This window comes from Octopus sinensis, linkage group LG8 (assembly GCF_006345805.1).
Source record: "Octopus sinensis linkage group LG8, ASM634580v1, whole genome shotgun sequence".
NCBI classification, from domain to species: domain Eukaryota; kingdom Metazoa; phylum Mollusca; class Cephalopoda; order Octopoda; family Octopodidae; genus Octopus; species Octopus sinensis.
Genome location: NC_043004.1, coordinates 76,048,658 through 76,072,324, shown reverse-complemented (window position 1 = coordinate 76,072,324; position 23,667 = coordinate 76,048,658). Strand labels below are relative to the sequence as shown.

Sequence of the window (23,667 nt, the reverse complement as noted above, 5' to 3'; positions counted from 1 at the left end):
ATATATGTATGTATGTATATATATATGTGTGTGTGTGTGTATATATATATATATATATATATATATATATGTAGGTGTGTATATGTATATATATATATATGGCTATGTGGTAAGCAGCAAAGCTTGCTTCCCAGTCACATGCTTCCAGGTTCAGTCCCACTGTGTGGCATCTTGGGCAAACGTCTTCTACTATAGTTTCGGGTCAACCAAAGCCTTGTGAGTCGATTTGGTAGACAGAAACTAACAGAAGCCTACCATGTATGTATATACATATATATATGTGTGTGTGTGTGTGTGTGTGTGTGTTTGTGTTTGTCCTCCCTACCATCACTTGACAACTAATGTTGGTGAGTTTACATCCCCCGTAACTTAGCGGTTCAACAAAAGAGTCCGATAGAATAAGTACTGGGCTTACAAAGAATAAGTCCCGGGGTCAATTTCTTTGACTAAAAGTGGTGCTCCAACATGGCCACAATCAAATGACTGAAACAAGAAAAAGAAAAAAGAATATATATACATACACACACACACACACACATACACATGATGGGCTTCCACACAGTTTCCATTTATGAAATTCACCTGGGGTATAGCAGAAGACACTTGTCCAAGGTGTGCATCAAGACTGAACCTAAAACCATTTGATTGCAAAGTAATGCCTGCATCTATATGTCGTGTTTACATGCACCACATATAAAAAGGTGTCATGCTGCTACCAAGCAGTGCAGGTCACACTAATATTATAAAAATTAAGAAAATACTTGACGCATTTTCAGTTAGTCTATTCATCCTCGTTAGTTGCAGTCTTCACACAACAGCTCAATTAGTATAATTAATGCCCAGTTGTTAGTTGTCAAGTGCCGAGTTTTGTTTGTATTGCTTCTCTGAAAGAGCTTGTTAAATAATATTAAAAAACTAAAAATGCTGCTAAACAAACATGTTAGTATGTCTTGTAGATATTCAGCAAACATGAATAACAGTTTGATTAGGATCCTATATGTAATATCACTGTCATCGACTGGGCTGTCAGCTGGCAGATTGGTTTGCATGGTGGAAGAAATGCTTTGTGACATCACTTCTAGCTTTCCTTTCTGAGTTTAAATGCTGTTGAGGTGGAGCTTTGCCTTTTGTCCTTTCTGGGTTGACAAAATAAGTTTGAAAATATAAGGACACAGATTGTATAGTATAGCCACCTGGAGATGATGTCTCCTGGGACTAAATTACAGCAACATTTGTCCTAAACCAGGACTGCCATGTTATGTTGGCAAACAGTCTTTACTACTAAGTACTGTTGCTGAATACTCTCTCTTTTACTCTTTTTCTTGTTTCAGTCATTTGATTGTGGCCATGCTGGAGCACCGCCTTTAGTCAAGCAAATTAACCCTAGGACTTATTCTTAGTAAGCCTAGTACTTATTCTAGCAGTCTCTTTTGCCAAACCGCTAAGTTACAAGGACGTAAACACACCGGCATCGGTTGTCAAGCAATGTTGGGGAGACAAACACAAACATATACACACACATACACATATATATATATGATAGGCTTCTTTCAGTTTCCGTCTACCTAATCCACTCACAAGGCTTTAGTTGGCCCGAGGCTATAGAAGAAGACACTTGCCCAAGGTTCCACGCAGTGGGACTGAACCCGGAACTATGTGGTTCGTAAGCAAGCTACTTACCACGCAGCCACTCCCTTTTGGATTCCTTTTAATCACATTGCTGGTTAATTATTTATTCCTCCATCCATTTTCTCCACCCACTACCCCTTGAAGCATTGTAGGGATAGAGCCCTCAGGCATTTCCTCCATAGGATCCCATCAGAAGCAACCATCATTACAATTTCCTTCTGAATTCTGTAAAATGACCAACTGTGTCTATAGACATTATCCAGCCATCTCCTTCCTGGTCAACTCTTAAGTCTCCTGCTGGTTGGCTCAGCTTGAAAAATTCATCTTAAGATTCACCATCATCATCATCATCATCATCATCGTTTAACGTCCATTTTCCATGCTAGCATGGGTTGGACGGTTTGACTGGGGTCTGGGAAGCCAGGAGGCTACACCAGGCTCCAGTCTGATCTGGCAGTGTTTCTACAGCTAGATGCCCTTCCTAACACCAACCACTTCATGAGTGTAGTGGGTGCTTTTTACGTGCCACCAGCACAGGTGTCAGGCGAGACTGGCAACGAGCATGATCGGTTGGTGCTTTTTACATGCCACCAGCATGAAAGCCAGTCAAGGTGGTGCTGGCATTGACCACGTACGGATGGTGCTTTTTACATGCCACCGGCACAGGTGCCAGGAGAGGCTGGCAACGGCCACAATCGGTTGGTAGTTATTACGTGCCACCAAACGGATTCTTTCTTATAATATTCTCATGTCTATAACATAAGATTAATTCATTAGCATCTATTAATTCATAATTAATCAATTCTAGGAAAGGCCCTACACAAAACATCATACTTCTACGAGTCTTCCATGATAAAAAAAAACTAACACTCTCCTGTGAAATAGATATTTATTTTTGCACTAATCTCTTCGCCGGATGTCAAATATTCTACTATTCTCAGCTTCTCAGCTACACATGCTTTCGCTAATTTATGCACTAGCTTCAATAAGTACTGAAAATCCATGTCACTGTTTCTACATGAGGGTTCCTAGGTGCTCCATCTGCTGCATAAAGAAATCCATCCCAGAATGTAAACCAACAGGCTTCATTTTTGTTTCCATTTAGTCCAACGCTTCAGTGATGTCCTTTTTATTTCTGTTTAAGTAAAAATCTGAAAGTTTGTATTTCTTTATAGGTACACAGCAGAATACTTGCAACAGTGCATGTGCAGAAATCCTGGCTTTTTAAAATCATCATCATCATCATCATCATCATCATTTTATTGTCTTTGCACAGCTTCTATCGCTGGAGATGTACTATGGTGTCTCAGCTGTTCACTACCAGTGAACTAAGGTAACAACCCTTATTTTTCGAGCACCTTCCAGAGTAGCCGTGCTCGAAAAATAAAGGGCGTTACCTTAGTTCACTTGTAGGTGGCAAGCTGGCAGAATCGTTAACACGCCAGGCAAAATGCTTAGCGGTATTTTGTTGTCTTCACGTTCTGAGTTCAAATTCCACCAAGTTCAACTTTTCCTTTCATCCTTTTGGGGTCAACAAATACATATGTGCATCTAAATTGTAAGTGCCTCCATTGATAGAAAAAGGAATCTTTAATATTCCAAGCAAGCAAGACGGCAAGGTGATAAAAACGTTTAGAAGTCGAGCAAAGTGCTTAACGGCATGTCACCGAGTTCGACTTTGCCTTTCATCCATTCGGGATCAATAAATTAAGTACCAGTGAGACACTGGGGTCTATGTAATCAACTAGTCCCCTCCCCCAAAATTGCTGCCTTTGTGGCAAAATTTGAAACCATTATTATTATTATTGTTGTTGTTATTATTAAAACTATTACATGCTGTATTAGTTTGCAGCAATGTTGTCTTGAGGTTTGGTGATGACTAGTCTCTTCAAATCTCAAGAATCTTTCTTAACATTCTCGCAGACCATAGGATTACACTCTTCTACAGTTCAACTCTGTGAGTCTCAATTCCAAAATGGTTCAGTCTCTTAGGAAGCAATTTGAGTGTTGTGCCAAGTGCACCAATTACCACAGCAATAATTATCATATTGTTGTTATTATTATTATTATTATTATTATTATTATTATTATATGAAGGCAGCGAGCTGGCAGAATCGTTAGCACGCCAGGCAATAGGCTTAGCGGTATTTCATCTGCCGCAACGTTCTGAGTTAAAATTCCGCTGAGGTCAACTTTCCCTTTCATCCATTCGGGATCGATAAAATAAGTACCAGTTGAACACTGGGGTTGATGCAATCGACTCAGCCCCACCACCCCTATGCTATCAAAATCTCAAAGCTATGATTACCTGATTAACTCAAAATGATGTGAATAAATAAGGATTATATTTGACAGAGTAATCTGAATGCGAAAGAGTTAAACTTCTTTCTTCATCACAAGACTCACAGCCTTTAGTTTCCATCCATGAACCGATTCCAGTTGCCAATTAACTCCTCAGTTTGAGCAGTTCATCAGCAATGTTCTGCTCTTCTTTCGTCTTTTACTTGGTTCAGTCATTGGACTGTGGCCATGCTGGGGCACCACTTTGAAAAGTTTTAGTCAAACATTGGCTAACACCAGCCACTTTAACAAATGTAATGGTTGCTTTTTCTACGGCACCAGCATCAGTGAGGTTGCCAAGATAGATCTATAATAGTTAGGGCGGTGAGCTGGCAGAATCGTTTGCACGCCGGGCGAAATCCCTAGTGGTATTTCGTCGGCCGCTATGTTCTGAGTTCAAATTCCACCGAGGCCGACTTTGCCTTTCATCCTTTCGGGGTTGATTAAATAAGTACCAGTTATGCACTGGGGTCAATATAATCGACTTAATCCGTTTGTCTGTCCTTGTTTGTCCCCTCTGTGTGTAGCCTGTTGTGGGCAGTAAAGAAATAAGATAGTTCTATAATGATTTGCCTGTGTCACAATGTAACTTAAGTGTATCGTATTATACACTATTACGTGTATTTTATTAAGTCTATCTTGCATATTATTGTCATGCATATATTATTAAGTGCATCATATATTATTAAGTGCATCATACATATCATTATTATTACTTTTTCGTTTTTGGATTTGGTTTGCAACATTCTTTATATGAGTTCGTATGTTGAAGCATTTTCTGTTATGTCTGGGGAGAGTCATTTTCTTTTTGTGCCTTATAATGTAACACACTCACCGGTAAAACTTCCACTTATTTCTTATTTTTATTTTCCTAAAATTTTTGTTGCATCTTTTCAATAGTCAAGACTATTGAAAAGGTTGCAAGACGCAATGAAAATTTTAGGAAAATAAAAATAGTTAATGGAAATTTTACTGGTGAGTGTGTTACATTATAAGGCACAAAAAGAAAATGACTCTCCCCAGACATAACAGATTATCATTATCATTATTATTATTATTATTATTATTATTGTTATTATTGTTATTATTATTATTATTATTATTATTATTATTATTATTATTATTAAGTGTATCATACTATGAAGTGTATCATATGCATTATTAAGTGTATTGTATGTGTTATTACTACATGTATCATATATATATATATATATATATATTATTAAGTCTATCATATACATACTATTTCAATATCATCAACATTATATGCTTTCTGTTGCCTGAATGACTACTTCATCTGGAATCTACTGCTTTCAGTCTGCTTACAGATCAATTCTATATATATATATATATATATATATAATATATATATATATAATATATATATATATAATGTATATATATACATTATATATTAGAAGAAATGAGGTACTCAGAAATCTGGATGGTTTTATATTTACAGATATTTATTAGTATGTTACATGTTTCTATAAATCATATACATATATAAAACCATCCAGATTTCTGAGTACCTCATTTCCTCTAATATATAATACCTGTACATCATCTCTAAACCTTCTAATATACATTATATATATATATATATTTGTGTGTGTGTGTGTGTGTGTGTGTGTGTGTAGTCATCTAAGAATGCATAAGTTGGAATAATTTGTACAGTATTATAGACCCATTCCAGCTGATCACAAACTATCAGTTTCACACTGGGTATTAGATAACTGGATACCATCTCTGAAGAGCAAGTGGTGTTACTCAACTGCACTATTATCAAATATCTGGCTACCTTATATCCTGTACAAAACCAATTGGTAAGATCGGCTGAAATGGATCTATAATATTATGTGCCTTGATTAATATATATATGTATGTATGTAGTAATAAAAGCTTTGCTCTTGGGGCATGAGCCTTTTCTGAGACAACCTTAGTCTGCTACAGCATTGTCAGAAATGTCTTTAACCAAGAACTTGCACCTGTTGCCATGTTGTCCTGTTGCTTCCTTGAAGCTAGAAGTTCTCTTCAGAGCTTATTTCAGATTCTTCAAACTCTTTCTTTTTAACTCTATCTCTAATCTTGTCTGGTGCTTGACTTAATGTATTCTAACTTATAATATAGTCTTTTGCTAAAGACTATAGTATGCTCTTAATTGCTTAATAAACTAATTAACAAAAACAGAAGTGGAAAAGTATAAAGCATATATTATTCACCTCATTACTCACCCTTTTTTAATTTTTTTTTTTTTTTGGATGGGTGGTTATTCCATTTGAAAAGCTTTTGATTCTATTTGTCAGTAAGTCATAGTTATATTGAGATTGATGAGCTGGCAGAATCATTAACATGCCGGGCAAAATGCTTTGCAGCATTTCATTTGTCTGTACATTCTAAGTTCAAATCTTGCCAGGGTCAATTTTGCCTTTCATCTTTTCAGGGTCGATAAAATAAGTACTAGTTGAGCTCTGGGGTCGATGTAATCAACTTACCCCTTCTGCAGAACTTACTGGCCTTGTACCAAAATTTCAAACCAATATTGAGGTTGATTTCATTCATATTAAAAATGAAAATGTATAAAAATTTTTTTAAAAAAAGAAAAAAAGAAAAGCAAAACAAAAAAAAATGAAGTGAAATTATGTTGTCAGTTCTTCAGCTTTTCTCTCATGCATTTTATTTTGCAGTTGCTACTGAGAGTCCTGAAATGGTATTTCGTTTTGATCGACTACTTCTCCCTCGTGTTAACATGGTTGGTTACCCTGATCTGGTTAGCAGTGACGAGGGCAATGTCATCCGACTTAATGGCCAGGACCAATATATCGATGTGGGCAAAGATGTGACCTGCGGTGGAGACTTAGAAAACTGCGTTGATGGCCATGTGATGCGATTGTTTTTGAAAGCTGATAAACTTATTGACAACACATATTTCCTTGACAGCTACCCTACATCGGTTTACTACAAAGACGGCCAACTCCATGCCGAAATGAGAACATCTACTCAGACCTGGCATGTAAACACTACGGAGTTTGAAGCTGGAACTTGGCAATATATTGAACTGGATTGGTATCCAGATGTTGGTCTGAGACTGTTCTTGAACCGGAGAGAGGTTGCACATGATACTATACCCTACTTACATCAGAAACGGTCTACTTCATCAAAAACATACATTGGTCGCTCTCTAAAAGATAGCCTTAACAGTTATTATTTCAATGGTTTTGTGAAACAGATGGAACTTTGGCGAAGAAACCGAAACTATCATAAACCCAAGCGTAAGTACATAATATAAGTTACATAGTTATGTTTTAGTTACAGCTTGGAAAAATACTATTTTTCACTGACTGAAAGAAAAATGAATTGATAAATTTAAAGATATGGTAGAATTTCAAGATTGTATCATTTGCATAACGGTTTTTATTTTATAATTAACATCATCATCATCATCGTTTAATGTTCAACACTGCATTTGTGAATTGAGGTTACCATTGGTTTCATCTTTAAGAAAAGTAGGAAAATATCCCAGTGTCTAAACAATTTTTCAAGCTGAACATATGGGGAAAGGTGTTCGCCTCCATTTTGGCTGTTTTCCAGAATGGAGGTAAACACCTTTCTCCATGTGATCGGCTTGAAAAATTGTTTAGACACTAAAATATTTTCTTACTTTTCTTAACATGAAACCAACAGTAACCTTAATATATATAAATATAGATAGATCATATTATTTACATGTTTCAGTCATTGGACTGCAGCCATGTTGGTGAACTGCCTTGAAGGGCTTGATGGAACAAATAAATCCTTGTACTAGTTTTTAAACCTAGTATTTATTTATTCAGTCTAGGAAAGAGTACATGAATTCATTCTGTATATTAGAAATAACCCACACACCAAATATATTCAAATTCAATTCTTGGTAATAAGACTGTGAAGTTCTGGAAACTTCAGATATGGATTTAGGAACTCTACTATTCTAAACCAACTGTAAAATGCTAATAAGAAAAAAATGAAAAATCTCTATATATATAAAGCTGAAGTTGTCTGTGTGTGGCAGGTTTGGTAGCCTTCAACTAACATTATCTCATCCGAGACCCTGCAGCACAAGTTGACCAAAATTGAGAGTATGAAAGAAGGCTTGCTCTTCCTTCCATAGAAGATAAAATTCAAATCAGACCATGTTGAGACCAAAAATTATTTACATCAAAAAGGGGCTTTTTTTCTATGAAAATCCCTATTTTTTACGATTTTTTTACTGCCGCGTCACCATTTTGCGGTGTATTTCAACCAGAAAAATGTTCACTTAAAGAGAATAACAAGCTACATAATGCAAAATTTTTACTTTTCCAAAATTCCAATAGTATAGGGTTGAAACTAACCCGAGCAACGCCAGGCGATACTGCTAGTATAGAATAAAAAATAACTTGAACGTAGTTGTGTATTTAATGAAACATTCTGTAAAAGAAAAACTGCTCCCCATATATATAAATATGTGACTATATATACATCTGTATATTTACAGATGCATATGTGTGCAAAAATATATATCATATATGTGTTATATAAATATGCATAGATATAGCTGTGTATATTAAAATCATTTTTTGTTTTTTCATTTCAGCTGAACAGACTATCACTCTAAGTGGAAACAGTTACTATGGTTTCAACATTTCTATCCGGAATGATACTCACCATGTTTCTCCGAATAAGGAACAATTCAAATTAAAATTCAAGAATGATCTTTCTCAAAGGGAAGGTCTTTTATGGTATGCCCTTGACAGCTCACGTAAAATATTTTTGTACATCAAGGTGAGTACTTTTTCTGAAGTTGTGTTACTAGAAAATTCAAACAAATAACTTTAACACTCAACTTACCATAGGAGTCACCAGTGACTCCCCATGCTATATTCTTAATATACCATGTGAGTCATCAGTGACTCACCACACTATATTCTTAATATACCATGGGAGTCACCAGTGACTCTCCACACCACATTTTTAATATACCACATGAGTCACCAGTGACTACTCACATTATATTCTTAATATATCTTGGGAGTCATAAATGACTTTCCACACTATATTTTTGATAAACTATAAGAGTCACCGGTGTTATATTCTTAATATACCATATGAATCATAAGTGACTTTCCACACTTTGTTTTTGATATACCATGGGAGTCGCCAGTGACACCCCATGCTGCATTCTTATGCCATGAGAGTCATCAGTGACTCACCACACTATATTTTTAATATATGATGGGAGTCACCAGTAACTCTCCACACCACATTTTTAATATACCACAGGAGTCACCAGTGACTCCTCCCATTATATACTTAATATATCATGGGAGTCATAAATGACTTTCCACACTATATTTTTGATAAACTATAAGACTCACCAGTGTTATATTCTTAATATACCATAGGAATCATAAGTGACTCTCCACACTATGTTTTTGGTATACCATGGGAGTCACCAGTGACACCCCATACTGCATTTTTATTATACCATGAGAGTCACCAGTGACTCCCAATGGTGAGTTCTTTCTCTATGGAACCTCACATTACTGTAGTTCAAACTACATTATTTGAATTTTAGGAAATGTACAGAGCACATTTATTTGTATTTCTCAGATGGGTTTTCAATTTGAATCTATAGAAGCTGAAATAGGACAGTAAGAAGGATGCAGGCCACTGTCATCTCCATCATTTGAGTGCTGCCCTCTGCAAAATAATTTTTCTGAAAAAGAAGCTATTGAGGCTTATATATATAATCTGTTTTTAAAAATTCATAAATAAATGGAAAAGAAATCTGCAAACAAAATACAGAAATGAACAAATTTCATCAGTGTTTTATCAATTGTTTTGTGATAAAATCTCTTTGGGTCTCTTGTAGGATGGTGACCTTTTCCTGATTATCATTGGACCTGATGGCCAGAAATACAGATGGAAGATGAAGAAGCCAAGTAATGTCACATTTAATGATGGCCAAATGCACAATGTCCTCTTGCGAAGAGATGGCCACGAGGTGAGGCAGTTTGTTTCCTTTTGTTTCTTGTCTCCTTTTTTCCTTCATTTTGCTATATTCCTGCTCACACTTGCATGGATTTAACATTTACACACACATGCAAACGCATGCACACACAAACACACACACACACAGATGTGTACACAAACACATACACACACACAAGCACATACACACATACAAAGACACATGCACACACACATACACACATGTAAACACAGAAACACACACACACACACACAGGCATATACACACATACAAGTCCGAACACATGCAAACGCATGCACACACACACACACATACAGAAACACACACACACACACACACAGGCACATTTAGCATTCGCTCATGAACACATATACATAAATACTCATACCAAACTGACAAAAATATGCATGTACACACACAAATGTTACACCAGTGCCAAAGTTTTTAACATGGTGCCACCATACAGAAAACTCCCATGGTGTGCCACATAAAAAGCACCCAATGTACTCTGTAAAGATATTGGCATTAGAAAGGGCACACAGCCATAGAAATCATGTTGAAACAGACAGTTGCAGTCTAGTGCAGCTCCCCAGCTGGTCAGCTCCTATCAAACTGTCCAACCCATGCCAGCATAGAAAATGGATGTGATGAGAGTAAATGTATTTTTCCTTCCATACACTCACACCACATTTGAAAGTATTCACATGCATACATCATGACATTTACCCTCCACACACACACACAAACACTTGTAAAACACATATTACAATTGATGTGTTTAGTAAAAGAGTATCATAAGCGCCACCCTGACCATTTTTGAAGTTAGTATATCATTTTCTTTGTTTCGACATCGGATGGTGCTCTTGGCACCCTACTAGCACGGGTACAAGTGCCAGTAAAGCGACACTGGTGGCACAAGTGCCAGTAAGGCGACGCTGGTGGCACAAGTGCCAGTAAGGTGCAGTAAGGTTGAAAATCCAACTGAAAATAATTGTACCTCGATGCTATTGACACGACACTCACTCACCCAAACTCAGAGTAGAGAGTTTAGTAACACACCACCGTAAGCACACACACTCAATAACTTTGATGTGGTCTCTGTATCAGTTTCTAATATTCCTTGTTACTATCGTAACGATAATGGGCTATTAAAAAATAATCTACAGATGTGATCCAATTTGTTTGTTTGTTAATCAAAAGTTTTCTCCATTTTCTGATTATATATATTTTCATCATGATACATCACTAGCCACTACACATTCTTTATTTTCTCTCCTTGTTCCTTTCTGTGGAAGAACATAGGCTCGAAACGTTAAAGACTTTTTCACTTCCCGAGCATTATACTAATACATCTGTTTGTTGTCTACACCACCTGTCTTCGTCTTTTGTGAATTCTCCCTATATATATATATATATATATATATATATATATATATTAGTTATCGCCATACTAATATGGCATTCTTATAAAAATAAGAAAAAAGCTGTCCGCTTATTAGCTCCATGAGGCCATCGCCTTAAGTTAGCTATTTGATACACAAACTGTATCCATATAACCTTCGAACAAGGGAGGTCAGTCGCTCCACACTACTTGACCGGCAGCTACAGACGCGTTTCGGGGTATTGCTATGCTGCATTGAAAAGGGGCAATACCCCGAAATGCGTCTGTAGCTGCCGGTCAAGTAGTGTGGAGCGACTGACCTCCCTTGTTCGAATGTTATATGGATACAGTTTGTGTATCAAATAGCTAACTTAAGGCGATGGCCTCATGGAGCTAATAAGCGGACAGCTTTTTTCTTATTTTTATAAGAATGCCATATTAGTATGGCGATAACTATTATTTTCCGGGAACGCTGCCGCTGTTCTCTTTTAGAGAGACTTAGTAATTTTAATATTTCTATTATATATATATATATATATATATATATATATATATATAAAGCAAAATCAAAATCAAACCAAATCAAAATCGATGAACATCAATGGAATTTGTATCTTTGTGGTACCAGTGCCGGTGGCACATAAGAAAACCATCCGAACGTGGCCGTAGCCAGTACCGCATCGACTGGCCTCCATGCTGTGGGCACGTAACAAACACCATCCGATCGTGGCCGTTCGCCAGCCTCGTCTGGCACCTGTGTCAGTGGCACATAAAAAAACACCATCTGAGCATGGCCATTCGCCAGCCTCGTCTGGCACCTGTGTCGGTGGCACATAAAAAACACCATCCGAGCATGGCCGTTCGCCAGCCTCGTCTGGCACCTGTGTCGGTGGCACATAAAATTACCCACTACACTCTCGGAGTGGTTGGCATTAGGAAGGGCATCCAGCTGTAGAAACACTGCCAGATCTGACTGGCCTGGTGCAGCTTTGGGGTTTCCAGACCCCAGTTGAACCATCCAACCCATGCTAGCATGGAAAGCGGACGTTAAACGATGATGATGATATAACTCATACTCTATACTCCCCTCAAAAGAAAATGATTATCTAAGTAATCATTTACCCTGAAGAAGTCCTACCACCATATAGTTAGAATGTGGTAATTTTTCTTCGCATTAAACCAAATGCTTCGAAATTCCCATCAACTAGGTGATAGAACTGAAACATATATGTAGGTTTCGTTTATTTTAATTTATTTTTCTTTGAGCTCTCAATTTCTAATCAATTTATTTGTACTGTTATTTTTTTTAATGTCATCTTTTTTAACATACAAATAAATTATTAATTACAACTACTTATTCTCCATTTTCTTCTTGTTTTCCCCCTAGATATATATATATATACATATCTATTTATACACCTCAAAACATTAATTTTTAAAACTTTTCTTCATCTTTTTATCTTCACAGGTTTACTGGAGTGTTGATGACATCTACAGACAAGCTTTCAGTCTGCCAATTTCCATCAGTCTATTACAACCCAAAGACTACATCTTCATTGGTGGAACCCCTGATAACATTGACTACACCTCATCAGAGGTTAACAAAAACTTCAAGGGTATTGCAGGCAATGTAAGCTGCAAGTTTATTATTATTATTATTAGTAGTAGTAGTAGTAGTAGTAGTAGTAGTAGTTGTTGTTGTAGTAGTAGTAGGAGGAGGAGGCAGTGAGCTGGCAGGCTCCTTAGCATACTGGGCAAAATGCTTACCGGTATTCTGTCTGTCTTTTTGCTCTGAGTTCAAATTCCACCAAGGTTGACTTTGCCTTTCATCCTTTCAGAGTCAATAAAAGTAGGTACCAGTGAAATACTGGGGTTGATGTAATCGACTCATTCCCTCCCCACAAAATGACTGCCTTTGTCACAAAATTTGAAACCATCATTATTATAATTATTGAGTGAGAGAGCAGTGCATGCCATCAAAGTGACACGGGTAAAATATACGAAGCCCAGTATACCCATCATGACTACCCGTCTGATAAGGGTACACTAGGTACATGCATCACAAACATATGTGCGCAACACGGTGATCTCATATCAAGATAAACAGCGCATGACCTTGCAGGTGGGGCCCAGTTAGAATTTCCTTCTCGTCGAGTAACCCATCCCGCTCAAAAGGTCCCTGAATAAGGGTTGTTTAACCCTTTCGTTACCAAACTGCCCAAAGCCGCCCGAAAAAAATTTTGGTTAATGTGACCAAACCGCCCAAACCCGCCCATATTTACCTATTCATATTTAAATGAGAATATCAGAGCAAATCTCTAGTACATTTGTGAAAACACCTGATTATACTTCGTAAACAGTTCATCTACAGTTTTGTACAACGATCGAAGTGTAATTTTAATTCCGTGAATTTTGGGAGATTTTTTTCCGAAATTTGTTCCTATTGTGTTTTCAAAATTTGTAATTCTGACAAAAAATGGATTCGAATTTCATTATATCAAGCAGCGAGTCAGAATTCGAAGGATTTTCTACTGAAGACCTTGATAAATCTAACTCTATGATTGAAAAAAAAAAGCACGTGGTATTTGATAATGAATCTGATGTTTCATTTTCCGAAAGTGAAAACAGTGAATCCGAGAGCTCCGACAGCGATAAAGAAAATGAATTGGCACCTGAATGGAGTGAAAATTTAAAAACTGTTTCTTTTGGTGATTTTTCTGAAGAAACTGGACCAAGCCACAGACTTTCCCAGGAGAGTAAAGTGATAGACTATTTCTTTTTACTTTTTCCGATGAGTCTATTTGAACTCATTACGGCAGAAACGAACCGTTGCGCTAAATGTAAACAAAGCGAAAGAAAGGATAGTTAGTGGTTTCCCAAAACCTTAAATGAAATTAAGACTATTTTGCCATAAATATTATTATGGGTATCAGAAAGTTACCCAGAATAACAAATTCTATCGTAAAATTTTGTTGTATACCCAATTGAATATTAGCTAATAACCCATTTTCTATAGCGATGTTTGAACAAAATTTTAATAATTTTATATTTTGTTGAATTTACCTGTATCTACCTGCAATTAGAGTCACTTTGTGACAAAAATTATAGTATAGAATTGGTTGAGAACATTTCATTAAATTATCTTCCAAAAATCACATTAATATATTGATAAATAAAAAAGTTATAGTTGTTTAATGAAACCAGACTAAATTTATGATTATGTTAGAAATTAATTGAAACACATAAGGGGTGTATTTTGGTCAGAAATATAGTAACGAAAGGGTTAAGGATGTTGAACGAAACACCCATGTTTCCAGAAGTGAATTATTCAAACCCCAAAGAATCCATCTCAGCACATGCCACATGATGCTCCCCGAATACTTCTGCTCGTGATCAAAGATGCACATATCGTCAGCCACTAAGGGACATGGTCAACTGGTTACGGTCAAATAACTGACAAGCAAATCTGAGGTACTGAGCAGAATATTTGCTGTAGCCCATCTTTTATACCAAGACAAAACACGTACATGATAACACTTCCAGTCTGTTAAGATCAGAAGCCACGAGAGCCACTGCCTGGTACTGCATCAGGGCATTTATTATTATTATTATTATTATTATTATTATTATTATTGTTATTGTTTTTGTTATTGTTATTGTTATTGTTATTGTTATTGAGGGCGTTGTGATGTTGTAGTTTGAATATATTGTGTGTGCCAGCAATTTGTGCCATCTGTTAAGTCACAACAAGTATCACAGACTTATAGTACTTTATGCTCTATGCATGTAGTTCCAAGTAAAACTGATTCTTGCAATACACCAAGATTGTAGGGTATTTCTCCTGTGTCCAGATGTTTCTTCAAGAACGACCTTTATGTTTGACTCTCACAACTACCAATCTTCAGATCTCCGTATTTGTCGAACTTTTTTCTCTTTCGTTCAATATAACATGTTGGTATCTTGGTACTGCCACATCAGTTGTTGTTGTTGTTGTTGCTGTTTGTTTGTTTTTGAGTGAAGCGGTCTTTGTCCCATTAGTGAGAGAAGTCCGAAACGTGGTCCTTTGCTATTCGTAAGACCCGCAGAAGAGAAAACAGGTCAACCCCTGTCACCGAGAGCATCAACTAATGGATGAATGCAAATTCAGGCTCAGCAGTTGCGTAGGAAGTTGGGGACAAGAAACAGGAAGAAAGAGTGAGAGAAAGTTGTAGCAAAAGAGTACAACAGGGATCACCACCACCCCCTGCCGGAGCCTCATGGAGCTTTAGGTGTTTTCGCTCAATAAACACACACAACGCCCGGTCTGGGAACCGAAACCGCGATCCTCCAACCATGAGTCCGCTGCCCTAACCACTGGGCCATTGTGCCTCCACTGCTGTTGTTGTTGTTAAGGTGGTGAGCTGGTAGGGTCTTTAGCATGCTAGGCAAAAATGTTCAGCACCGTTTCTTCTGTTGAGTTCAAATTCCACTGAATTCGGCTTTGCCTTTCGTCCTTTTGGGGGGTCATTGAAATAAGTACCAGTGATGCACTGGGGGAAGCCGATGTAATCAACTAATCCCCTCCCCCAAATTCCAGGTCTTGTGGAATAATCATCATCACTGTCATCAGAAGCAGCAGCAAGCTAGCGGAATCGTTAGCACGCCAGGCGAAATGCTTAGCGGTATTTCGTCTGCCGTTACGTTCCATGTTCAAATTCTACCAAGGTCGACTTTGCCTTTCATCCTTTCGGGGTCGATAAATTAAGTACTAGTTATGCACTGGGGTCGATGTAATCGTCTTAATCCCTTTGACTGTCCTTGTTTATCCCCTTGTGGGCAATAAAGAAATAAGAATTGTTAGCATGCTGGACAAAACGCTTGGCAGCATTTCCCAAGGTGTTGTACAGTGGGACTGAACCCAAAACCACATTGTGACAAAGTGAGCTTCTTAACCACACAGCCATACCTGTGCCTATCATAATCATTATAGCCGCTGCTGCTGCTACTACTACTACTACTACTACTACTAACCCCGCAACAATCACTGATTCAACCCTTTTTTTTATTCCTCCTTTCAGCTGATCTACACATCTGGCCGATATGTTTTGGACATTCTGAATATGAACCCACAGATTATCCACGGGGTCCATCCAACAACGACCCACACCCCTATATTCATCACTCCTTCACAAACGCCACCCAACACGTTCTCTCCAATAACGTTTGTGCGTCATCAGAGCTATGTGGAGACCGATGCTTGGGACGTCTCCCAAGGGGGTCAACTCAAGTTCAAGTTCTACACCAATGACCCTGAAGGTTTGATGTTCTACAATGGCGACCCACGCTACTATGCGGCCGTTGAAATATCTGAAGGGAAACTCTACTTTGTCTACAATTTTGGTGATGGAAGCAAACGAGTCAGCTTCTTTGATACCATTGTTAACGATCGTCAAGCTCACGAAGCCACCGTCACGATTAACCCCCTGAAGACATTTCTGAAGTTGGAATTGGATAACAAGAAGAAGAGTGTTCGTCTGAATCTCAACGAAAGACAGAATCGGCCACTGGCAGGTCCAATGTATGTTGGTTGGGTACCAAATGCTAACAGACTGCCATGGGACCTTTGGGCTAAGAAGGGATACCAAGGTTGTTTGCTGAATGTGCAGGTGAGTTAACTTGTCCTTCCCCTTATCATCATCATCAACATCATTGTCCACATCACTGTCATCATCATCATCATCACCATCATCACCATCTTTATCATTTCCGTTGTCATCTATATCATCATCATCATCATCAGCGTATATTATCATCATTATTGCAATTATCATCATCATCGTCATCATTCATCATTGTCCTCATCACTGTCATCATCATCATCCTCATTATCGTCATCACTTCCATCACTTAATTACCATTTTCTTTTACATTTAATGAATATTTTCTTTTTCTTTTTCTCTCTTTTAGATGAACCGTATCAGAACCAACCTTCTCAGTAATGTGGGAAGATTCCAGCTCGGTCGCGCTATCGATGCTCGTTGTTACCCTATTGTACCCCAGTGTGACAGCACAACATGTAAAAATGGCAACTGCATTGACTACTGGAATGGTTATAGTTGTGACTGTACCAACGAGCCTTTCACTGGCCCCAATTGTGGTCAAGGTATTTAGAATTTATTTCATTTGATCAACTTCAATGTGTTCCATTTCATTACACAAATACGGGACATCTAGATTTTTATCTTTTATTCGTTTCAGTCATTAGACTGCTGCCAAGCTGGAGCACTGCCCTGGAGAATTGTTTTAGTTAAACGAATCGACCCCGATACTTAATTTTTTTAAAGTCTAGTATTAATTCTGTCGGTCTCTTTTGCCGAACCACTAAGTTATGGGGATATAAGCACACCAGCAGCAGTTGTCAGGCAGTGGTGGTGCCAGCTACCCACCACTAGCATCGTCCACAACTACGATTTCATCAGGCTTGACAGGTCTTCTCAAATAATAAATCTAATGCCTGTCAGACATAATCTTCATAAATTAAAATAGGAGTTAATTGCAAAGCACAATAGCAAGACTTTATAAATACTTGATCCATAAATGAATCTCTTTTACAGCTGCTCCTGTCACCATGTTTGATGGCACCAAAGGGGCCTGGGTTATCTTTGCTGATGCTATACGCTCTCATACAAATGATATTTCCCTACGCTTCAAGACACATCTCAGTAACACTACCCTGTTCCATACGACAGCTGAAAATTCCACAGACAGCGCAATGGCTGTACTTGAAAATGGAATTTTGAAACTTATTATAACAGTCAACGGCCAAAGAAAGGTAAAAAAATAGTTTTTTTAATGGTATTAAAGAATATTTTGGAAATGCTCTTTACATTAACTGTAAATTTATATTATAAATTCATTTATAAGAGGAAAATGTTGTCGGCAACTGAATTGCAGACACTGGCCTGGAATGGTATCCTGGACCTCAAGGCAGTGACGATGGACCAAGAAGTGCGATGGGTAGACTTAGTTGTTGCGACCCAATTTGGAACCAGGCCATAATAAAAAAAAAATACTAAAATTATATACATATGTGTCTATATGTGTGTGCATGTGTGTGTGTATAGTTGGAATTTACAAAAAAAAAACAAAAGAAAAAACGAAGACAGGTGTGTAAACAACAAACAGATGTATTAGTTTTATGCTTGGGAAGTGAGAAAGTCTTTTACGTTTTGAGCCTACGCTCTTCAACAGAAAGGAACACAGAAATAGGCAGAGAGAGAAAATAAAAAAGGGTTTAGAGGCTAGCGATCCTTCATGGCAAAATATATATATATATATGTATGTATGTATATGATTAAGAGAAATAACCTCTGTTACAAAATTCAATAGTGAAAGACATTATCTATATCATATAGAAAAAATTTAATTATACTATAATAAACATTATTCAAAAAATCAATAAATTAAAAAATAATAAATTGACTACACGCATTTCATGATATATATATATATATTACATCTAAGTTTACTTTATAAATTCATTTATGTCTGTATGTCATAATAACCAAATCTCTCTATATATAAACGGCAGTTTGTCTGTGTGTGTTTCTGTGTGTCTGTCAGGTTGTACCCTCACCCTGACCACGGCTTTCAACCGATTCTGATGAAACTTGACACACACATAGCCCAATGTCATAATTCAAAACTAACGCAGCGAAAATTTTGAAAAGTTCCCCCAGTTCTGAAAAAAATCGATAAATTCGACATAGGGTCGAGAATCAGAAACACAAACCACAGACTGTCTAGGGGACGCAACTCGACCTTTTTAACTAAAAAAAAATTTACCATCATTTTTTTTCCATTTTTTGGCTATAACTCTCTAAAAATGCTTTATAGTTATTTCCCTTACAAACCCGAGCAACGCCGGGCGATACTGCTAGTAGCAATTAAAACCAGCTCCACTTGAGGAAGAGAAAATAAGCTCAAGAATTGAAATTTCTCCGAAGTCAACATGCCATTTAAGGTAAAGGACAGGCTTATTGGCTGGAGTTAAGAGGACAGTCATGGGCATGTGTTTCTGGCTCAATAGCCAGCATGAGCACACCAAATGTACAAAGCCAGGGGGACTTTGACTTATATTAGAAAAAGAGTTGAACGCATTTATGTTTGAGGTGGTTTGCATAATTTAAACGCAAACAAGCCAAGGGAAATAACTCAAAGTGGCCAGTGGCAAATATTAGGACAACATAGGCAAATACAAATATGTCACGTACCATACAATATAAATTATCGATTTATTAGAATTATCTCTGCCTTTAGACAATGACAGTTAAGACTGGCGCCTTATGAGAAGGGGAGACAATCTCAAGAATGAAGAATTTCTCTGAAGTGGAGAAAATATTAAGGCAAACGACAGGCTTATTGACTGGAGGGATGAGGGGAATGCCATCTTAGTATTTCAACAACAACCAAAGCTTGACAACTACAAAAGTACTTTAGTGTTTGTGACTGGAAAGGTGTCCAGTATCCATTTCCTCCATTCTGTAGATAACACTTCTACCACGGTGTTGTTCATTTGTTTTTCTTTTTTCTTTTTTTTTTTTTCCAATTTCTAGGTTCTTCGGGCTGGTTCTGATTTGAATGACCAGAAATGGCACACCATGCAACTGAAAAGGAAGGGGAACCAATTATATCTTAAAGTTGATAATGGCAAAGCAAGTGAAGGTAAATTTGATTTGAGTTAATAATTTTTTTCTCATATATTGAATTCTTGACCAATACCGTAGGCTCAGTGATTAGTGTGTCAGGCTCACAATCATGAGGTAGTGAGTTCAACTCCCAGACCAAGCTCAGTGTTGTGTTCTTGAGCAAGATACTTTATTTCATGGTGCTCCAATTCACTCAGCTGTAGGAATGAGTTGCAGCATCACTGGTGCCAAGCTGTATCGGCCCCTTTGCCTTTCCCTTGGATATCATCAATGGTGTGGAGAGGGGAAACTGGTATGCATGGGCAATTGCTGGTCTTCCACAAAAAAACCTTGCCCGGACTTATGCCTCCGAGGGGAACTTTCTAGGTGCAATCCTATGTTCATTCATGACCGAAGGGAGTCTTTACCCAATTTTACTTTACTACATGTTATTGTAAACACTACTACATGTAAGTTTATATGTGAACATAGACACTGCTATAATTTACTTTGCAAATCCAGGTACCTCTCAATGAAAATGATGCTTTAAGTTCTGATTGGTTACATGATAACTCCATTTTTTTTAGCACCTGTTTCTCAAATGTTTTTGTTTAATTTCAGGTCGGGTTGATGGTAAAGGATTTTATTTCATCATGAAGCGATTGGACATTGCTTCAGCCAAAGGAGGAAGTCCAGATGGCGGCTACTTTGTTGGTTTCTTGCAGAATCTTTTCTACAATGGACATGACGTTTTCTCTATGGAACAGCGAGAACCTCGTACCACTCTTGTCTTTGTCAACAATACGAATCGTCTGCCTTCTATTGTCTACAACCCCATCACTATCCCAAACATCAAAAACTTTGTTCGTTTACCAAAACTGAATTCTTTAGGAAACATTATTGAATTAATGTTTAAAACTAAAGAATCCAGTGGAATCCTTCTCTTCAACAATGGTATGAACGATGAATTCATCGCACTAGAAATCTTCAAACGCAATCTGTGGCTTGTCTACGACAGAGGCGGAAACCCAACATCCATCCATTTGAACTCCCTTGATGTTAGCGATGACAAATGGCACTCGGTGAAAATCAACTTTGACACACCCCAGCAACTTATTGCGCACGTTGATGGTTCTGAGGTGATTTATAACCAACAAAAGTCAGACGAACTTGATTTAGATGGTCCTCTCTATCTAGGTGGGATGCCCAAATCTTTACTGAAAGGGAAAATTGCTGAACGATTAAGTTCTACTCATGGATTTAAAGGCTGCTTGGCTTCTATACGTCTGAATGACAAACCTGTTGGTATGGGTAGCTTGGTTGGTAAAGGTTCCAATATCAAAACTGGTTGTCTTGGTACGTTAATACATTTTATATATTTAATTTATTTTTATTTATTTAATTTGGTAATGATTTGTTGGATGAAGGAAACTAAATTTTAACTTGTTTCAATTTTTTATGGTTCTTGTAAATATCCATTTTCTTTCCAAAAATTTAGCTGATTTTGAAAAGTTATACGTATGCTACTGGTATGTAATTATAAATCATTGACTAAAATGTTTAATATAAACATTATAAATCATAATAAGCGCTAGTCTTGTGCTCATATAGAAAAATAGATAGGTTGCTGTTTATCATATATTCTTTATTTTCCTTCTTAAAGCTGTATCTACCATCTGTCAAAAGACAACTTGTGCCAATAATGGGCAATGCTATCAAGGGCCGACTGGTTATCTATGTAACTGTGACAAAACTGGTTACACAGGTACTAGATGTACCGAACGTGAGTATGCTCCTATTTGTATGTTTATTTATTTTACGAAAGTATGTCTGTACATAGAAAGGTTCTCTGCCTGGGTTAAAGGGTCTGTATTAGTTTCTGTTCAGGATTACTTGTTTCTTAAGTAAATTGCCGTCAGTGCAGTCTGTAGAGTCCACAATTCCTCCTAATGCTACAATCTGAAAGCCACATCTTTCCATGAAGTTGGGATATATGTATGTGTATGTGTGTGTATATATCAGTCATGTCCAAAGACAGACTTATATCCACTAATTGATAAATAATCCCTACCTAATTATGATACTAAAAAATACAGCTGACCTGCCTGTTTTTCCTTCATGTTGTGATTCTGAATTTCAGTGCCTCTCACTTTAATCCAAAGCAAAGTTCTTCCCATTTTAATGGAATAGCTAATTTCTTTTATGTATTATAGCCATCTCTCCTTGGTTATGATTAAATGACTGTGGTAGCTATTGTGCAATATACATTACATAATAAATATAATAAATAAACGGTCCCTTTTAAAACCTAGCCAGGCTTATGGGCCTGGTTTCAATGGCATATGTGTTCCTCAGCTGGACGGGACGCCAGTCCATCGCAGCGTTACTCATTTTTACCAGCTGAGTGGACTGGAGCAACATGAAATGAAGTGTTTTGCTCAAGAACACAACACAACGCCTGGTCCAGGAATTGAAGCCACAAACTTACGATCATGATGCTGACACCCTAAACACTAGGCCACATGCCTCCACACATTACATAATATGCATGACTAAATCTCTGCCATCATCCATGTCTATAGACATGGTATTTGATTGGTCACCTGTACATTGTTGAAACAATTGTAAATTATGGAATAAATGTAATGACATATATCCACCCTTCTTCATTGTGTCTGTGAATTGCCTTTTCTTGCCTTGGGCCTTCGATTCCTGATAAAGTTATAAAGACATTATCATGATACGCAGCAAACCTTAGGCATTTTTAGACCTGGAAAAGGGCCATCTCTCTCCAAATTTAACCATACTTGATTTCCTCCCAAAGAGGGAGAGAAAAAAAAGAGAGAAGACTTGATTCCAGTACAGAACTGATACTTTATTAATCTCAGAAGGACAAAAGATATAACTGACTTCAGTGGTATTCAAATTCAGATTACAAAGAGCCCGAATGAAGCCTACCAGGCAGTCTATCTGATACTCTATTGACTTGGCCAATTTCCTAGCTTATAGATATATAAATATATACACCGAACCCATTCACAAAACTCTGGTCAGCTTAGGGTTATAGTAGAAGTTGTGAAGGCACATGGCTTAGTGGTTAGGACAATCGGCTCGTGATCATAAGGTCGTGAGTTCAATTCCTGGCAACGTGTTGTATCCCTGAGCAAGACACTTTATTTTAGTTGCTCTAGTCCATTCAGCTGGCAAAAATGAGTTGTATCTGTATTTCAAAGGGCCAGCCTTGTCACACTCTGTGTCATGCTGAATCTCCCTGAGAAATATGTTAAGGGTATACGTATCTGTGGAGTGCTCAGCCACTTGCACGTTAATTTCACAAACAAGCTGCTGTTCCGTTGATCGTATTAGCTGGGACCCTCATCATCGTAACCAACAGAGTGCTCCTGCCTATAGTAGAAGATACTTACCCAGAGTGTCACACAGTGGGACCAAACCTAGAACCATGTGGTTGGGAAGCAAACATATTATGCTGCCACATCTACTCATTTAATAAATGGAAACTGTGTGGAAGCCTCAGATATCAATTGTGTTTTTTTTTAATGTACAACTGCCTAGCTGCCTTCTTTATGTAAGTAATAAACTAACATTGTTGGTCCCTTTTTGTTTTTCTCTCTTCAGAGCCC

The 23,667-nt window shown here is 37.5% G+C and overlaps 1 protein-coding gene across 3 annotated transcripts in view; it reads left to right on the top strand.

The window, feature by feature from the left end:
- LOC115215064 overlaps positions 1-23,667 on the top strand; it is a 143,816-nt gene that overhangs the window by 99,019 nt on the left and 21,130 nt on the right. For all 3 annotated transcript variants that reach the window (XM_036505475.1, XM_029784211.2, XM_029784210.2), the window contains exons 9-19: positions 6,657-7,241; positions 8,582-8,769; positions 9,860-9,991; positions 12,829-12,990; positions 16,418-17,005; positions 17,307-17,502; positions 17,954-18,171; positions 19,955-20,063; positions 20,648-21,382; positions 21,690-21,809; positions 23,663-23,667. The exon at positions 23,663-23,667 is cut by the window's right edge and continues 180 nt beyond it. In XM_036505475.1, the coding sequence (XP_036361368.1) occupies positions 6,657-7,241; positions 8,582-8,769; positions 9,860-9,991; positions 12,829-12,990; positions 16,418-17,005; positions 17,307-17,502; positions 17,954-18,171; positions 19,955-20,063; positions 20,648-21,382; positions 21,690-21,809; positions 23,663-23,667 (3,038 nt within the window). The remainder of the gene's footprint in view (positions 1-6,656; positions 7,242-8,581; positions 8,770-9,859; positions 9,992-12,828; positions 12,991-16,417; positions 17,006-17,306; positions 17,503-17,953; positions 18,172-19,954; positions 20,064-20,647; positions 21,383-21,689; positions 21,810-23,662) is intronic.